A 19,715-nucleotide genomic window follows, 5' to 3' on the forward strand; every position below is an offset into this window, starting at 1 on the left:
ATATATATATATATATATATATATATAATGTACAGTATATATATAATTTATATATATACATATATAAACCATTAAAATCAATGACCAAACTCTTACCTATAAAAAGTCTCCGCTGTCAGGGTTGCCAGAACCGTTGTGGGATGGTAATGGATTTCTGGCATGATAAGTTAAAAATCTTGTCCAGCCATTGATTGCGTGATTTCTTTTTGAGAGTCCACAATAAACCTGTTGAAATATAGTATATGACTTAGTGTAAGGGCCTTTTACACTGACCAATATTTATACATACACGTAATAACTCTGAAAAGTTTATGCATATATATATATATATATATATATATATATATATATATATATATATATATATATATATATATATATATATATATATATATATATATATATATGTATAATTTTTTTATGAGCCTAGCCCGGGGTTGGTTTATCTAGCCCTAAACACAATCTAAACTCATCTGACTACTTGGCTAAACTCATAATAAGAAGTCAGTTAACAGTAAATTAAAATGGTGTTCAAAAGAAATATAAGACTTCACTAATTAGGTTTAATTACATGGATCAGAAGGATATTGCATAGGGAGCTCCTCACGAGCTCCTTGGCACTGATATTACGTCAGTCACAAAACAAATAGTACCAATATCAAAGACTTTACAGTCTATGGTGAAATTCCTTAAATATAAAATCAATTCTATTCTGAAAGAAATCACACTATGGTGGGAACTCTAACAATAAGTAAATATACAGGAATTCTGCCACGTAGGCATATGAGTCTTCGGAGATTACTCTTGAAGTGTTCTTCCACGTCGGGAACTCAGGAATTGGCACCATGGATGAACAGGCCGTCACACGGCACCAAAACGCCTATTCTGCAAGACAAGTTTACTGTCACTTTGTTGCAAAGAGAACACCTTCACGATCATGTAGGGAGTGCTAAAGGCTGAGAGGGAAATATGGAAAATAGCAAATGCTATAGGTGCGTACATTGCTTGAAATGAAAACATTAACACTTCACTTATTTTCTCAGATCCCCAAGGGGCGGAAATATTTGAAAGAATTAAAATTATAGTGTAAGAAAGGGGGTCGTAACAAACTCCAAATCCAGACTGTACCTATTCCTATAGGGTGTATTGTCTTGATGTGTAGGCCAGACTTTGCAATAAGGCAAGGGACTTTGGTGGGACTATGTTATCACGACAAAGTTTGACTGGGTCAGAAAGGGGGGAGGGCAGTCGGAAACCGACCCGGCAAGGACTTTACTCTGATTCTGGCTGGTAACGAACCCCTCTCATGACTCCTGGTCAGGACCTTATATAGCCTCTGCTCCCGTGTGTGGGGTTTAGTCCGTTAACTCACCGGTTCCCTTGTTTTGACGGCATCCACAAGAGTGGTGCTGGAACAGGGAGATGAACAACAGTATCCAGGAGAAATTAAAGGCTGACAAAGGCAGAATAATAGGCTTAGAGAGGATGGTTGGAGCTTTTTCGTGAAGGCGCCGAGGATTAAGCAGGTGACAATGTCAGGGGTATTTTGATCGCTCCCTGTTCCTCGGTTCTGGGTGGTCGTGAAGTTGACTCACCGTCTGTACTTTACATACTTTATTCTTTAATTTTAATTTTAAATAAGTGGAACTTCATGTGCTATTGCAAATAGCAATTGCATGTTATAATATATATATATATATATATATATATATATATATATATATATATAATGTGTATATATGTATATATATATATATATATATATATATATATATATATATATAATAAAAATTGTGTGTTACTGTATAAAATGCCTAATGTTGTGGGAATTTTCTTCATGTGGTTCATCTGCAACTCAACAGTTAAAGTTAGAGCCTGTTTCTATTTGATAAAAGAGTTACAGTTGGAAAGTATATGCATACATATATATATGTATATATATGTATATTCATACACACACACACTAATATATTTGATTGGTTTTGAAAACATAAAATTATTGTCAAAATCTTTTAATGTCAACCTCGTTTTTTCTTATAATAACACACTAAAAGGAATGTTAATAATAAATAACCCTAAAGAAAACAACAACATAATGTATAAAATTCCAGGTTTGGACTGCCCCTTTTTTTATATTGGCCAATCTAGCAAAGATTTAGATGTATGTATTAAGCAACATAAGTATTCAGTCAAAACTGGACAATCATCCAATGCTATATTCATTCAAGTGAAAACTCTCACAGGATAAATTCGACTGAAAGTTCAGCGATTGCCAGATCAAAAGATTTCTCTTCAAGAAATCTTTTGGAGTCTGCTATTATACAGCTTACTTCCAGCTGTAATTTTAACCTTAGCCCTGGCATGTATTATTTGGACTTTTGTATTAGAAAAATGTCCAAGAATGACCTAAATGATAAAATCACTGACAATTACAAATTAGTTACCTTATATATATTTTCTATGTATTTGTATGTTTAATATAATTTTCATTTGTAAAAATGTTTGCCTTGCAAAAAATTGTTATTGTTTACAAAAAAAGAGAATGATTTTGTTGTACTAATATTTTCTGGTGGTCAGTCACCCCCTTGCATAATCTTTTAATTGTCCTGTCCCTCCTTCTGAATGGTTGATCCTAATCCTTTGTAAAACCTCTTAAATATTTGATCCTGTTTTGGCAGTTCTACTAATTCTTCAATAGTGTTGGATTCCAGGTACTTATTTTTTCCCTTTATAATCCCCATCTGTCATTTATATGAGCTTTCTTTGTAAACTTACTTTTATATTTCTTCAGTGTGCTAAGTAAAGGACGAAAGACAGTTGAAAGGCCTCTTAGCACTCCAGTGTCTCCCTTTCCTTTGTGGATTTTATATTTAATTTATATATTCATCACATTCCATATTTTCGTGATTCAGTTTACATACACACACACACACATATATATATATATATATATATATATATATATATATATATATATATATATATATATATATATATATATATATATATATATATATATATATATCTCGAGGCATTCTATCTGTATCTACATATCACTTTTAGTGCTTTGCGTGTTGAGGGAAGATCTTTTCGGTATAGTCATGTAATTGTGCCGCGGTAAAGCTGGAACCTAATGTCCCCAATTTTGGATATTTTTAAGACCTATTATTGCTTTATGTTATTCAGAGAACTGCCAGACAAGAAAACACTTCCTATGTAGCGACATTTTCTAGAGTCTAACATATACTACGTATCATGGTCTGTACATAAGTAAATGTCTAGTAATGGCCATTCCCCACCCGTTCTTTTATAGTCTGTTATGAATAAATCATTCTCAATATTTACACTAACAATGAATGGGGTAGGTTAGTAGCGTGAAAAGAAATGAACGAAAGGGTTTGATGAAAAGCAAGAAAATAAAAACTCAGTGTTACTTTAACAATTTAATAAGCATTCAAATTACTTAATACACAACATTTCTCTACATTTACGATTGTTCTTACTATCTAAAAAAAACTTTAAACACCATATTCCCCTATCTTCGTTCGACCCTGTTTTGTACACAACCTCCCCTTTTGCTTCAATCTGAATTCAGCCATAACGACGTAATATTTTTTGGCAATTGTTTCTGAAACTAGAAGCCAGTCTTCTTTTCCTACGTGATGCTACCGACTAACTCTTAACATACATAGCTAAGAAAAATCGTTTAGTATTTCCAGACCAGCACATGTTTGTCGTGAAGATCAGGGAACTGGATAAAGTGAAGATCCATTATTTCTCGTCTCGACCTTAATCTCAAATATTTATTAGTATTGACCTTTTGATGCGATCGAATAATTCTGGTTCTTGGCTTTCTGACACCGTTCATTGTTTCTTGTTCTCTGCCTTCGAAAGAACAATTTGTTTTTATCCTCAACCTTTAGGTCATAAGCATTCTCTATTTTTGAATCTCGTCCTTTATATGAATCTAATTCTATATTTCCTCGATCTGACCATTATATCGCATAGTTACTGTTTTCGAACTAAAATATTTGATATCAACGTGGACACCATATAAAACATTATGCAAAATATTTCTTGTTCTTTGCCTTTAGATATTATCAAATATTTAAACTTCTCGATCATTAGGAGATAGTGTTTCTTTTCCTTGCCACCTGAAACATATATACTTCTTCTCGATCTTTAGACCTTATCGCTTATTCTTTATCTTAAACCATATCAAATATTTCTTGTTATCGACCTCCAGATTACAGCAAATATATACTTTTCCATAAATCCTGGCATCAGATATCTTGTGCTTTACTTTGCTATAACAAATAGCCCTGCGAACATGTAAAATGTCTATCGCTCTCGACAGGATACCATACTATGTATTTCACATACCTGGTTTTTAAGACACACACACACACACACACACACATATATATATATATATATATATATATATATATATATATATATATATATATATATATATATATATATATATATATAATATATATATATAGAGAGAGAGAGAGAGAGAGAGAGAGAGAGAGAGAGAGAGAGAGAGAGAGAGAGAGAGAGAGAGAGAGAGAGAGAGAGAGAGAATGAATATACTGGTCACTTTTTAGGGAGATAAGAGCCAAAATTCCCTCTTAACTTCTCGAATTCTTCACACCTTTTGGGTACGCTTGTCACTATAAAGCCTGAGATCTAAATGGAAGGATATGAGCGGCAACAGATTTTCATCCATCTCGTAGTCAGGTCGGTAACGCGACCTCTTCCTGATGCTCCAGATGAATCGAACCCTGCTTCACATTCTTGCATGTGGATCTCAGGCTTTGTAGAAACAAGCGTATCCCCAAAAAAGTGTGAAAAATTCGAGAAGCCAAAGCAATAAAAGCGATTACCCCACTTGGCCACGATGGTGAGGATGGATCTACTCCAGCTCTAATAAATGTATCCGAATTCCACAGGTATATGTATGTATGAGCAGCACAAGACTTTTATCCCTCTCGTAGTCAGGTCGGTAACAAAACCTCGTTCTGATACTCCGCATTCGGGTTCGAATCATGCTACGGAAGTCAAATTGCTTTATATTCTTGCATCTGGATCTCAAGCTTTTTATTGACAAGTGTATCCAAAAAGTATGAAGAATTCGTGAAATTAAGAGGGCATTGTGGTTGCTACGATTTCACAGACACACGTTTGTGTATATATATATATATATATATATATATATATATATATATATATATATATATATATATATATATATATATATATATATATATATATATATATATATATATATATATATATATATATATATATAGACAGATAATATATATACACATATATAAATTATATATATATTAAATAGGGTGCAGGTAACAGTACCTGAAATACAGAGACAGAAATAGAAGGACAGTTCATTATTCAGATACACTAATCTGAGTGCATTTGTCGTCTCTGTTTGTCCTGATTTCATTACTTGAAAATATTTGTCCAATCCATAGAATCGTGAGGTTGATGCCCTTTGCTTAGATGGAGACAAGGCATCTTTTTCGTCCTCTTATCTTGGAGATTAGTGAATGTTTTTTTTCACTGATTCAACCATGAAGTTTCTGAATAACAAGCCACTTTTCCAAACATCTTACAAATGAAAAGAAACGTTAACTAAACACTGAGACATTCCCACACGTATCTTATGCTAAGAAAAGGGGTAAAATTTCTTGTACGTATAGATTAATATATTCTTGAATTAGTAAATAACTGAAACGGTTGAATATACATATATATTTCTTCCTGAATCCGAGGAAACTTGGCCAGGTGCTAATACTTCAGCTATAAAACCGTATTAAAATCTCTTAAAAGTTTGTAAAGTTTTAGAAATGTATATTCTACCGTTTCAGTTATTTAGTAATTCAAGAATATATTAATCTATACGTACAGGAAATTTTACCCCTTTTCTTAGCATAAGATACGTGTGGGAATGTCTCAGTGTTTAGTTAACGTTTCTTTTCATTTGTAAGATGTTTGGAAAAGTGGCTTATTATTCAGAAACTTCATGGTTGAATCAGTAAAAAAAAAACACATCCATTTATCTCCAAGATAAAAGGACGAAAAAGATGCCTTGTCTCCATCTAAGCAAAGGGCATCAACCTCACGATTCTTTAGATTGGACAAATATTTTCAAGTAATGAATCAGGACAAACAGAGACGACAAATGCACTCAGATTAGTGTATCTGAATAATGAACTGTCCTTCTATTTCTGTCTCTGTATTTCAGGTACTGTTACCTGCACCCTATTTCTTCAGCATAACTTCTCGAAACCAAATGGAGAAATCTCGTTACGCATATATATTTCAGCACGTCTCCTTGCAAGAAATGTTACGTACGTCGTCCTCAGCTTAGTGAAATTTAAAATTACTTTGAAAGCTAATTTTTGTTAGGTAACAGAACACGTAACATCTGCAAACTGTATAAACTCTAAGCAAGACAGAAAACCTATTGCATTTGATTCTGAAATTACTCCAAGATTCCTCTCTCAAGTTATTCGTAAGAACTTGTCTAGTTTTCATTTATAACGCTTTCATTTTCTAATTTCTTCAGTAAAACTCTTTGAACAATAAAACAATAACTGTCGATAGAAGTTTCGTATAATCGGAGGGGGTTCAAGAACCTCTTGAGCAGCCGTGTATCTGGACATAATGTGTAAAGAATACAGTAGAACAACATGATCAATGCATGTGTTTATATGTAGGGCAGACGAAGATCAGTGGCTGATACCGTCCAAATCACATGAATATCACAGTGCAAGGAAAATGAGTCAATACTTACAGGAATGGCGTCGTCCTCACGTCTGCCGGAGGGCGTAATCTCACGAATACCCGATTTCGCCCAATTTCCTTTCTTCATTTTTGCAATCATAGAACAGTCGCGTGGGATGGTTGACTCTGGGCGAAAAAATGAAATGGAAAAATCGTCAGTTCGAATACGAACACGTCTCTGATATATTTTGTATCAGCAAAACTTCACTGAATATTTTTTATATTCAGTGCAATAACAAAAACAAAGCATATCTCTGCATCTGTCTGCAGAACACTTAGCCATGAAAAGGACAAAAAAAATCTTAATCACTGCTAAAACGGTGAACAATTACAATAATTATTAATTATCGCAATGAGATAACTCCTGATAGCTCTCCTGATATAAAGAGTGGAAAGCCGCCTATTTGAATGCATTACCAGCGTTTGTTGTGAGTGTTCAGGTGTCATCTTAGACAGGCAATTAAGAGCTGTTTGAGAGAGTAACTCCAGATGTTCTAAACAGTCGGCAGTATCCGTACAACGGCAGTTTCTCAATCAACCACACGTCAAAATACATTAATAAAGGAAACTGTGACTACATCTTAAGTAGCGTTTGACAATGTCAAGCCAGTGTATCTTCCTTTGAGTATCAACGAATGCTGACAGCCCAACGTTTGAATGATAAACTAAGGCCTTCGATAAGGCAACTTTATAAGATTATGCGATGGGTGATGACATGATGTTCGCTCCTGGTCAACAACATAATGCTTTGAAAGATATTATTTCGACTTACAATGATAACTTCTGATCAAAAGTACCGAAGAAAGGCACAGGTACTTTGTATTTAAAAACGACATTTAAAATCTCATATTTTTGCTTTTTTGCTTTTTTCATTACTCCAGTATCTATTAACTACTTATAAAAATTACTCGTTGTGAAGAATTATCTATCACTCAGCTATTCTGAGACAGATAATTTCCCCTCCTCTTTATAATTTTCGTACTGAATGAACTTCTGTACATTTTTACTTGTTGTATATCAGTTTAGTTTTTATATAAGAGAGCACTGCTAGATAGAAAGAGCCGTATAAATGTGCTGTACAGCTGCACATGAATGATGAACGAATCCTAAAAGTCACGAGTGATCAAGGATTTCCTTAATATTTGCTGTGGATTCCATACCGATGGAACGCTTACTTTTGACCAAGATATAATTGGATGGAGTACCTATAGAAAGAGTTATTAATATGCGCCTTCAATACCGGAAATTATGAGAAATAAATAATTGAGACTCCATAGCCCGCCCTCGCAAAGATCAGTCTTGCCTGATAATAGCTCTTGAATAGACATGGAAATTATTATATCATGCAATATACACACACATATATATATATATATATATATATATATATATATATATATATATATATATATATATATAATGGAAGTTATTATATCATGCAATATATATATATATATATATATATATATATATATATATATATATATATATATATAATATATTACATAAAATGTCACATAAATGAGTAAGAAATTTTTACACATTAGAATATTAAGCCACAAATATCGTTTAATATACATTCCAGTATACTTGGGAATAACTTACACCCAATAAGAATTACATATAATAAATGCTTCGTCCGTGGATTTAGAAACAACTGCAGACAGTGACGTAGACCACTAAATGTCTTCTCTTTTATGTTGTACGTACATATAATCCATGTATTTGCTTTCTCTCTCTCTCTCTCTCTCTACATACATACATACATACATACATACATAGAAACACACACACACACACGCACACGCACGCGCACACACGCACACACACACATATATATATATATATATATATATTATATATATATATACATATATAATATAATATATATATTATACTTTTATATATATATATATATATATATATATATATATATATATATATATAATATATATATATATATATGTATATAAAATTGCATACGAATTTGTATAAAGATGTTTATGCCAATACATGAATTACCAAAGTATCCATTCAGTAATGGGTTGCCAGCAACCCTACGAATAAACGTGCTAATACCACACAATATACAAAAGAAGTCGCGCTTAGTTTCTCCAACTAAAAGTACTTTCTTACACCCAAATCCTCCTCACAGAACTTGTCATTCCAGACATCTCGAATCAATTATTCACTTGAAGGTTCTCTGCCGTGACATGTCTAAAAAGCTTCAAGGTAGATACTGAGAACATAATCAATAAATCACGAGGGAAGATCTGAAAGTAGTGTTCATACGTGCCTTGAGTTACCTTATGTAAAGAAAGGTATTCAGAGTTATAAAAGTATACAGGAATCCAGTATTATGATTTTGCTCTAGGTTACTGAAATTTACACCAAGGTACACGAATGTCGAAGGTTGGATGGACCACTTATAACTTTTACTTCTAGGACTTTCCTCCTAACTGGACCCACCCAAATGACGACCGATATTCGACAAAGAAACTCCTTGGAGAACAGCATTACATAATTAGAAGTAACAAGGATCAACTGAAATCAACTAAATTTCAAGATCATTGGGCACTGGTCACACCTCAGAGGTGTTTGGAGCAATGGGCAAAATATTAATTATCTGACTTATCTACCTGTCTTCGGGAATTCTGGAATCCTAGATTGGAATTTTATTATGAAATCCTAGACTGGAATTTTCAGTCCCATAGGCATCGTCAAGGCTTCTAAGAGTTTGTATGAAATAAAAGTATCCTTATTAAACTGCCTCACCTCCAATGAATAATCATCTGATATGTCAGAGCAAGTAATTAGGTTCTTTAGAACATTGATGGCAGAGCAGAAATACCATACCATTTTGTCATAACAGCTGCAAATTGTCAAGTAGACTATATGAACAGGAGAAAGAGTAGACTTAAAAGACAAAATATGAATGTAAAATTCGAAAATAGCATTTTAAAAACAAAATATCACAAGAAATATATATATATACATATATATATATATATATATATATATATATATATATATATATATATATATATATATATATATATATATATGTACACAGTATATATGTACTGGGTGTTTTGAAATTAGAGGGCCGCCCCCCGCTCAACAGAACGAATGGAAAGTTATGAAGTTTTCTGCTATAGCCTATCTCCAAGTACATTATTTTAAGTTTCTATTAAGCTATTTTTCATTTTACATTTCTTGTATTTTCAGACTGAGTGATGGAGCTAGATACAGCCATGGGCTAACGATTCGGAGGAAATCAGATGGATTGACCGAATCCGGGATATAACCTTCAGAGAGGCCTGAGATGCTGGTGCATCCTTCATTTCACGTTCCTGGATAGCTAAATACATTAAAAGAGATGAATCCTTCGTTAAAAGAAATGAACAAAAATCCATATGACTGTCATTGTGAAAAGAGTGAGAATCTTGGAAGGCCTGAAGTCCTTTCTCAGGAGTCAAAAGACATCATAGCTGAGGCAGTGGATAGACCAAGAAAGTCTTTACGTAAATTGGCGCTTGAACTAGATACAAAAAGGGGAAAGAAGAAAAGTTATAGTGCTGTATATCGTGAGTTGAAAAAATCTGGTATCAAGCCATTTCATGTTATCAGCAAGCCCAACATCACTCAGCAACAGAGAGAAGACCGTGCATGGTTTTGTGGTTCATTTCTTAAAGATTGGGATGAAGCTGACTTTCTCCATGTTGCCGCATCAGATGAATTCTTCATTTACACAGTCGTGAAGCCAAATCATAAAAATGACATCATTTAGGCTGCAAAGTTGGATGATATCAGCGATGACGTGTGCTATTGCCAAGTTGTGAAATTTCCTGAATGTTTGGGAATTTTTCTCTGTATCACGGTTAATGTGGATCATCAAAGAAAAAGGACAGTCATGGAATGGCGAATACTTCAGAGAAACTGTGCTTACTGGTGGAGTATTTCCTTTCCTCAAAGATACTGAAAATGTGTTATCTGTTGAAGAAGTCACATTTTTGCACCATGTTTCAAGGCTTATCAGACACAGGAGCTGCTTTGAAACAGTGGTATCGATTTCTTCTTGTCAAGTGAATTTCCAGGTAACATTGGCAGTATCTTAAAGGATCGTGTTGAAGCGCGCACAGTGAACTATGATGGTATACCAAGCCTCGACGACCTGCGAAGAGAGGTGACCAAAGTGCTCAAGGAAATGGAGTTTGAGTCTCAGCTTTTTTGCGATTTCCTGAAAGCATACCCCTCAAGAATGCAGGCTGTGGTACAAGGAGATGGAGGCCACACAAAATATTAAATACTCAGAGATAAACTTAAATAAATGCCTGTTCTGAATTACTTTTGTTTTTGTCCATATCAATTTTAGTTTATGCTGTAGAGGGGGGGGCTCTAATTTCGAAACACCCAGTGTATATATATATATATATATATATATATATATATATATATATATATATATATATATATATATATATATATGACATTTTTTTTATCACACCGTGATTTATATACAATCATGAAGCTACAAATGTAAGCTTAATATCAAATCCATGCTACCCCGTGAATATCCATTTATCACTTATAAATTCCCCTTCGTGATAATTTCAACGGGATATTCCTGAGGTAGCGTGGATTTGATATTGCTTTACATTTGTAGCTTCATGATTATATATATATATATATATATATATATATATATATATATATATATATATATATATATATATATATATATCCAGGCATTACCGTGCTGCCTGAAACGTTTAACCAGGTATTACTGTACTGTCTGTCTCCTTTAACCAGATATTATTGTACTGTCTGTCCCTTTATCCAGGTATTACTGTGGTAACTGTCCCTTTTATCCAGTTATTGGTATGCTGTCTGTCCCCTTTAACCAGGTATTACTGTGCTGTCAGTCCCCTTTAACCAGTTATTACTGTAATGTCTGTCCCTTTTATACAGGTATTACTGTGGTGACTGTCCATTTTATCCTAGTATTATTGTGCTGCCTGTCTCTTTTATCCAGTTATTACTGTGATGACTGTCCCTTTTATCCAGGGATTGCTGTGGTGACTGTCCCTTTTATCCAGGTAATACTGTTCTGCCTGTCCTTTTTATCTAGGTATTACTGTGGTGACTGTCCCTTTTATCCAGGTATTGCTGTGGTGACTGTCCATTTTATCCAGGTATTACTATGCTGTCTGACACCTTCAACCAGGTATTACTGTACTGTCTGTCCCTTTTATCCAGGTATTACTGTGGTAACTGTACCTTTTGTCTTGGTATTATTATACTGTCTGTTCCCTTTAACCAGGTATTACTGTGACCTACTGTGGTGACTGTACCTTTTATCCAGATATTACTGTGGTGACTGTCCCTTTGATCCAGTTATTACTGTTCTGTCTGTCCCCTTTGTCCAGGTATTAGTGTTGTGATTGTCCCTTTTATCCAGTTATTACTGTGGTAACTGTCCCTTTTACCCAGATATTACTAAACTGTCTGTCCCCTTTAACCAGGTATTACTGTATTGTCTGTCTCTTTTAACCAGGTATTACTGTATTGTCTGTCCCTTTTAACCAGGTATTACTGTGGTGTCTGTCCCTCTTATCCAAATATTGCTGTGCTTTTTGTCCCCTTTATCCAGGTATCACAATGGTGACTGAAAAGCATTTTCAATAATATATTTCTATGGTCTCGAGTACATGAAATGGGGGTATGATAAACCCGTAGAGTTCATTTACCACTAAGTTACAAAAGGAAGAGGAAGGGGGAAGAGGAAGGGGGAAGAGGAATGGGGAAGGGGAAGGGGGCGGGGTATGGGTCTGAAACCCCCCTATTATCTAAGTTGGGTCAAATGATGGCCACTTGCCAAATTTTGTGTAGATCGGTCAAGCAATTCGGATTTCTATAGTGCACCAACATACAAACAAACTTACAAACATACACACATTCACTTTTATATATAAGATATGTATATATATATATATAAATATATAAAATATATATATATATATATATATATATATATATATATATATATATATATATATATATATATATATATATATATATATATATATAATTATACATAATGAGATGGATGGCATTAGAACATATTTTTCTACTGGAACCCCATACTTTACTGGAAAAAGGATAATGCCTCTGAAGGAAAGAGGAATCCAATCATTAGTTCCAAAATTCCATAATAGCTAAAAAATCTGCCGAATGAGAGTACTACTCTTAGGAGCTTCAGTGTCGCCATAGGTCATTTCAAGAGCAACAGTTAGGTCTTTTTGTCAAAATAATTCTGTAATCATCATAATTACTTTCTGTCTTTTTAGCTACTACATTGGAGATAGGACCTTTACCTTGCACTCCCCAAAACTAAGTTTTGCTGACGTACTTATAAAGTACTTCCCAATTCTCGTCTCTACATCCATAAAACTTTATAATTAATTTCTGCAAGCGTATGGCCACATAATGACATCCAATACATACCTAAATAAGTGCACACACACACACACATATATATAACCAGAACAAAATTCATTTACCTGCGCAGGTTCGGCAAGCCTTCGACATCCTCACAAGTTTTAACAGGAATACCAAAGATACGCTGTAAGCTCCCACAGGCGGAGTTTATAAGTATACCTTAGTTTAACCAGACCACTGAGCTGATTAACAGCTCTCCTAGGGTCGGCCCGAAGGATTAAACTTATTTTACGTGGCTAAGAACCAACTGGTTACCTAGCAACGGGACCTACAGCTTATTGTGGAATCCGAACCACATTATACCGAGAAATGAATTTCTATCACCAGAAATAAATTCCCCTAATTCTTTATTGGCCAGCCGGAGAACCGAATGCGGGCCTAGGAGATTGCTAGCCGAGTACGATATCGACCCATCCAATGAGGAACTTGGCGGGGTTTATAAAAAGAAAATGTATTTAATGTGCCGTTTCTACCCTTGTTATGGCCTGATTATTTAAACGCAAGCAAATAATACAAGAACCAGAATGCCGTGTGTGAAAACCTTGAAGTATGTAAAAATGCTATTTGGTAAATAGCTCAGTAGGCAAAGTTAATGTCCAGAGTTTTCTTGATTTTCCTTCCGATGGACAGAGGCTGAACAATGAGGTTAGATTTGTCAGTAGTTTTACTCAGGACCTTGAAATCCTTGTGAGTAAATATCTGGGTGTCTCACCGAGTGTGAACTGATCCCTAATAGCCGGTTATGATGGTTTCTGAATGACTAAAGGAGTCTAGTTTTCAAGACAGTGTTTAAGGATGAATCATTCTACGCCGGTGGAGGACAGAGTCCAGATATGGGTGTATTTTTAACCCTTCTGCAACCTTTTGGATATGGAAATATGCAAACCATAATAATCATATCATATCTAAAGATACGAGAGTGTCTTTCCTCCACGTAGCTTCAAGTTCTGAGAAATATATTGATAATCAAATCTACATCTCAACAACCTTTTTTATTTTTGTCAAGAATCAATAAACACAATATACTGAAACTATATGTCCACATGATCCACGTCTATATTATTCTCATTTTGCTCCTGCACCCCGTAGAGAGTAGTGCCTCCAGCCCTCCTCACAGGGTACACTGCAGACATTATTAAAGCGTTCGTTGCGTCCCCTCGGGACCTAGCTGCACCCGTTTCTAAACCTTTTACTTTATCTCCAGTCCCGCTTCCTTTCATCAGTCTTGCTGTGTATTCTCTCTTAACCATTACTTCTTAGTGTAACTGGGGTTTTCTCCCAAGTCCATCTTTAGATTCTTGTACTTCATCTCTTTTCATTGTCTTAAGGGGTGAATGGCCGAAAGTGCCCCAGCGCTTGGCTTGACAGTCTAAAATTTTACAAATCAATCAAATCAATGTTCTTCCTCCTTTTTAGATTCTGTCTTCAGGTTTGTTAGTTATTAGCCTAATTAACATGAAAATGCTGAGGCGAGAACATAGACTGAAAGCAACAGCTATGCGCTGAGTAAAAGTCACGTAAATTGACAGAACAGCCTTTTCATATCTTGAAAAATTAAGACGTTACTCAGCGGAAGGAAACCCTACACCTCTTTTGTGCAAAACAAGAGGGCGTTCAGCAGTATATATACTGTATCAATTCGTACCAGTAAATTTGTGCTTATTATTACCTTGCTGGATATGAAAGATGTGTTTGTTAAAATGAAATAGCTGCTAACTGTTTCATTGGCTATACACATACACAAACACATATATATATATATATATATATATATATATATATATATATATATATATATATATATATATATATATATATATATATATATATATATATATATATATATATATATATATATATATATATATATATATATATATATATATATATATATATATATGTGTATGTGTGTGTGTGTGTGTGTGTAAAACGTGTGCGCGCGCGCGTTTGTACCGTAACTACAAACGACAAATAATGCATTTGTTACTCGAGAGATATTGCTGCTTCTCCACAGCATTCAGCATTCTCTTTCTCTCTCATACACACACACACACACAAAACACCCATAATTTACTTTCTCTTTTGACTACCAGCGTCAGCTAACTCAGCTTACCTTCAACGCAAGAGTCCGCTATCTCTGTCCACCGACCGTCCAAACACTGAGTGACCTGACCAGGCGAACCAGAATCCCATTCCATCCCTTCTTCACAGACGAAATACTTGACATAAGGGGGAAGGTCTGACTTCAGGACCTGCACAGCATTGGCTGGGTTTGTCGAATTTCCGCATTCTTCCATGGCATTACTTCTTGCTGCATAGAAAAGGGCACATATACTTTATTAGGAAGCGTAAAATCTTTCTTTATTGTCTGTATTTTCTTTTTACCTATGGAATACAGAATTTAGGCCAAAGGCCAACTGCTGGGACCTATGAGGTCAGTAAGCGCTGACAAGGAAATTGCAAGTAAAAAAAGTTTGAAAAGGTGTAACATGGGTTCGCTGACGGCGCTATCCCCTACGTGAACTCTCTTTACCAATTATGCTACCAAAGGTAATTGACAATAGCAAACTCACTCATCTAATTCTAATAAGATACAAACTACTCTTTATAATTATCCGAGAAGATGGCAAGAGACAACGAAAGACAAAAATAGCAAGAAGAATAACAAACTATATATGAAAACCTTACTTTCGCACAGCTGGGTGTCTTGAATGTGTCTTCTATTGGGGCAGGTCGAAATGTGAAATCTGTTTCCCTCAGGGAAGGCTTGGGAGTTATTTTTGCACCACCAAATGACTTGTTCGTTCTGGAGAGTGTAACTGCCATAGGATATGTCCTCTGATTTGTCTCTGCACTCAGAATCCGCGTAGGAAACACCTGGTAAGAAACCGAAAAGGAAATATATATACATATATATATATATATATATATATATATATATATATATATATTATATATATATATATATATATATATATATATATATATATATATATATATATATATATATATATATATATATATATATATATATATACATATACACACATACGTATATTATATATTTATATATATATGCATATATATATATATATATATATATATATATATATATATATATATATATAATTATCATTATTATAAATATTACCTGTTGACCTCTCTTCCATGCTTTAATCGAATACAAGAAATTTATCTTTGTTGAAGTAAGGGGGCATACGATGTAGGAAGCAAGCAAGCAGGCAGGAGTTGTTTTCAACAGATCCCAACCATCAAAGGGATAAGAATCTTAGTTCAGAGGATTATAAGAAGGGATAGGTTTTGCTAGGACAGACCTTAGATAGATTGTACCTTAAGCTTACTTTTTTGTGACCTTTGTACTTATGAGTCTTTGTCCTTTCAGGTCAGAAGCCTGGGCAGGAGGAATCTGAAAACAGCTGCGACCGGAGACAACCCCCATCTACAGACTCTGAGCTGAGGCAAGATGCATCCCGGCTTGGCCACTAAAACCCCCTTTGTCTCTCTGTCTCTCTCCGAACATGAGGGAGAAAATTGTTATTCCAAATGGACCAAGGAAACTAATACATCTGATCACTGTATTATCTCCCCCAGAGGTAAGTCTGATTGTGACAATTGCTCCCAGTTCTCTTTCCCTTCGACTACAACCCTCATTTTTCGTGGTTCAAAGTTTCCTCTCTTAAACAGTCACTGATTAAGAAAGCCTAGTAAAACATCTCGTTTACGAAGTTATCTATCAAGTACAATTACTGTTGTCTAGTGAAGTCACAATTTATCCTCCATGGTGTTAAACGTATTATTTTTGAACTATGAATCATTCCCTTGTGATCAGTAATGACAAGTGAAGGTTTCTGTAAGACAAGATTGTTACCTGGATACAGGTAAATGCGTACAGCCATAACCAACCGAACGAGAAACTGTTGTTTTGCTTATAACCGAATCAAATAACAACAGCCATTTTGCTTGTATTTCAACCATCGAACGGTAATAAACATCTTGTGCCTGCGCAACATCCTCTTTCTGGGAGAAGAATCTGCATCATTGGTATCAAGAAGCCTTAATTTGACCTTGCAGTAAATTCCTGATACAGCGTCTGAGAAATCTAAATCTGTTGCATTTATTCCATGTACAGCAAAGACCCCGCATTCACGGTCTCACGATTCGCGTAATCACCTATTCGGGGATTTCTCTATGGAACATATATACGCATTATTTGCTGAAAATTCGCCCATTTGCGGTATTTTTCACAGAGAAATATTCACTAATTACTGTATTTTCATGTCATTTTCATGCCTAAATGCACTTTTTGTGATAAAACTATTAAAATACTCAGGTACCCAGGTAGTGCTCGATGGGGTATGCAGTTAATACCAATACGACAATATCTAGAAAATATTTCCAGATTTCCCGCGGGCACAGGCAGCAGTATACAGTCAGGCAGCGAGGGAGGCCAAATTACAAAAGACCACCTTCTTTTCCTCCATCTCTTTATCCCGTCTTCTAGTTAAAAAGGTAGAAGAGAATGATAAAAGTATTGTTAGTAATGTTATACTCTTGCGTAAATGCGTACAGCCATAACCAACCGAACGAGAAACTGTTGTTTTGCTTATAACCGAATCAAATAACAACAGCCATTTTGCTTGTATTTCAACCATCGAACGGTAATAAACAATTACTGTGGTTATAGTACAAACGAAGTTAAGTAGAATAGGACTGATATATTTTCGCATTATACCCTTATTCAGTATGGATAAAAGATCGGCAAGGAAATATACTGCTAACTTAAGCTGTATGTTGTAGCTGAAGCTGAGAAAACAATGCTCAAGCTGCTAATGACTGTAAATTATTGTGCATCGGCAACATGGATGAAACTCAACTAGAATTAAAATTGGAGAGGAAGTATTTTAATCAAAACTACTGGGCATGAAAGAACACATATTACTGCTATTTTTACGCCGATAAACGATAAATACATAAAGCTCGCATTATGATGAAATCAAGTGAAAATAGCGAACGGAATCTTGATTTTTTTTACACAAACATGCCCCCAAACGGCAACGTTGTCTATTAACGAAAAAAAGCTAAATTAATTTCACGAGACGTATTTAAGTTATATTTCGACTTAAAAATACTTCGTATAACGAAAAATAACCTTGCCCCATATAAACAAAGTATCTAGAGATTCATTTACGCTAACTAGAAGCAAGAGAAGCGCTCTGAACCGAGTTCAACACAGCGAAATAAACTTACCGCGTAATCGATTTCCAAATCAAAACACTGATCGCCATGATTGCAATTTATAATACAATAGTAATATAATATATATACAATATTACTGGATACGGTGAATTAAAGCATAACATTTTAAAAGATCCATGGAAAAGTTGCATATTCGTTATGTTGATGTTTGATGTTACATAATACGATATTATATGAACATAGAGTACAGTATAATGTAGGGTAGGCTACACTATATGTATACGATATACCATAGAGTAGGCTAGCTTCTTGTTTGTTATTCAATTTCTCTTTGTATTGAATTATCTTAAATCACTCTGCATGAACCTCCAGAATTAGCTGATATTAATAATTACTATACCATGTATGTATAGAGTATACTTTATAGTGTAGGCTAGGCTACCATATTTGTATACATGGTACTGAATATCCTAGTGTAGGCTAGGCTATATTCGAGATACGTTTTTCCCAACAAACGTGGGTTTTTTGAAACCTAACCCCATCCTAAGTAGGATAATACCTGTATAAGCATTTTTAGAGCTTTTTTTTGTGTTTGAACTATCAAAATAGGCAGTTCTAAGTGTTTTTAGAAGGGTTCTAAGTATTCCCGGATTTTAGGTATGGGGAAGGGGGGCGTGTGGCATGCATCCCCCGCGAATACGGGGGGTTTATTGTAGCGTGGTCGGACTCATATTCGGAGCCGCTGTTAGCTCCTGTAAATAATCAATTTCACTTTATTTAAATTACCTATTTTTGCTGAAACTAGTGTTCTAGTAAGTTTGCTGAATTCATTCATGTGGTTATAAATAAACCTCTATTCTTTGTTAGAGAGTGTTAACTGGCGACCTGATCTGTTCAATATCTGTCCTTTAGCGTTACTTTTAGCCTTACTTGATAGAATTACGTGGGTCTTTGGTAAAGCAAGGCAATATAAATCAAAGTAAATAATAAACTCATTTGCCAAAGGACCTACATACATATATATATATATATATATATATATATATATATATATATATATATACATATACATATATATAAATATATATATATATATATATATATATATATATATATATATATATATATATATATATATATATATATATATGTAATTCTAATAGCCACAATGCCTTCTTAAC

The 19,715-nt window shown here is 34.4% G+C and overlaps 1 protein-coding gene across 1 annotated transcript in view; it reads right to left on the bottom strand.

Moving 5' to 3' along the window:
• Nucleotides 1-96: 96 nt before the first annotated feature.
• Nucleotides 97-19,715, bottom strand: part of LOC136839598 (uncharacterized) — a 27,816-nt gene continuing 8,197 nt past the window's right edge. Inside the window, exons 2-5 of the mRNA XM_067105880.1 lie at nt 16,006-16,194; nt 15,431-15,628; nt 6,827-6,942; nt 97-225 (exon numbers count right to left, since the gene is read on the bottom strand). Coding sequence (XP_066961981.1) covers nt 97-225; nt 6,827-6,942; nt 15,431-15,628; nt 16,006-16,194 — 632 coding nt within the window. The remainder of the gene's footprint in view (nt 226-6,826; nt 6,943-15,430; nt 15,629-16,005; nt 16,195-19,715) is intronic.

This window comes from Macrobrachium rosenbergii, chromosome 1, assembly GCF_040412425.1.
Source record: "Macrobrachium rosenbergii isolate ZJJX-2024 chromosome 1, ASM4041242v1, whole genome shotgun sequence".
Lineage (NCBI taxonomy): Eukaryota > Metazoa > Arthropoda > Malacostraca > Decapoda > Palaemonidae > Macrobrachium > Macrobrachium rosenbergii.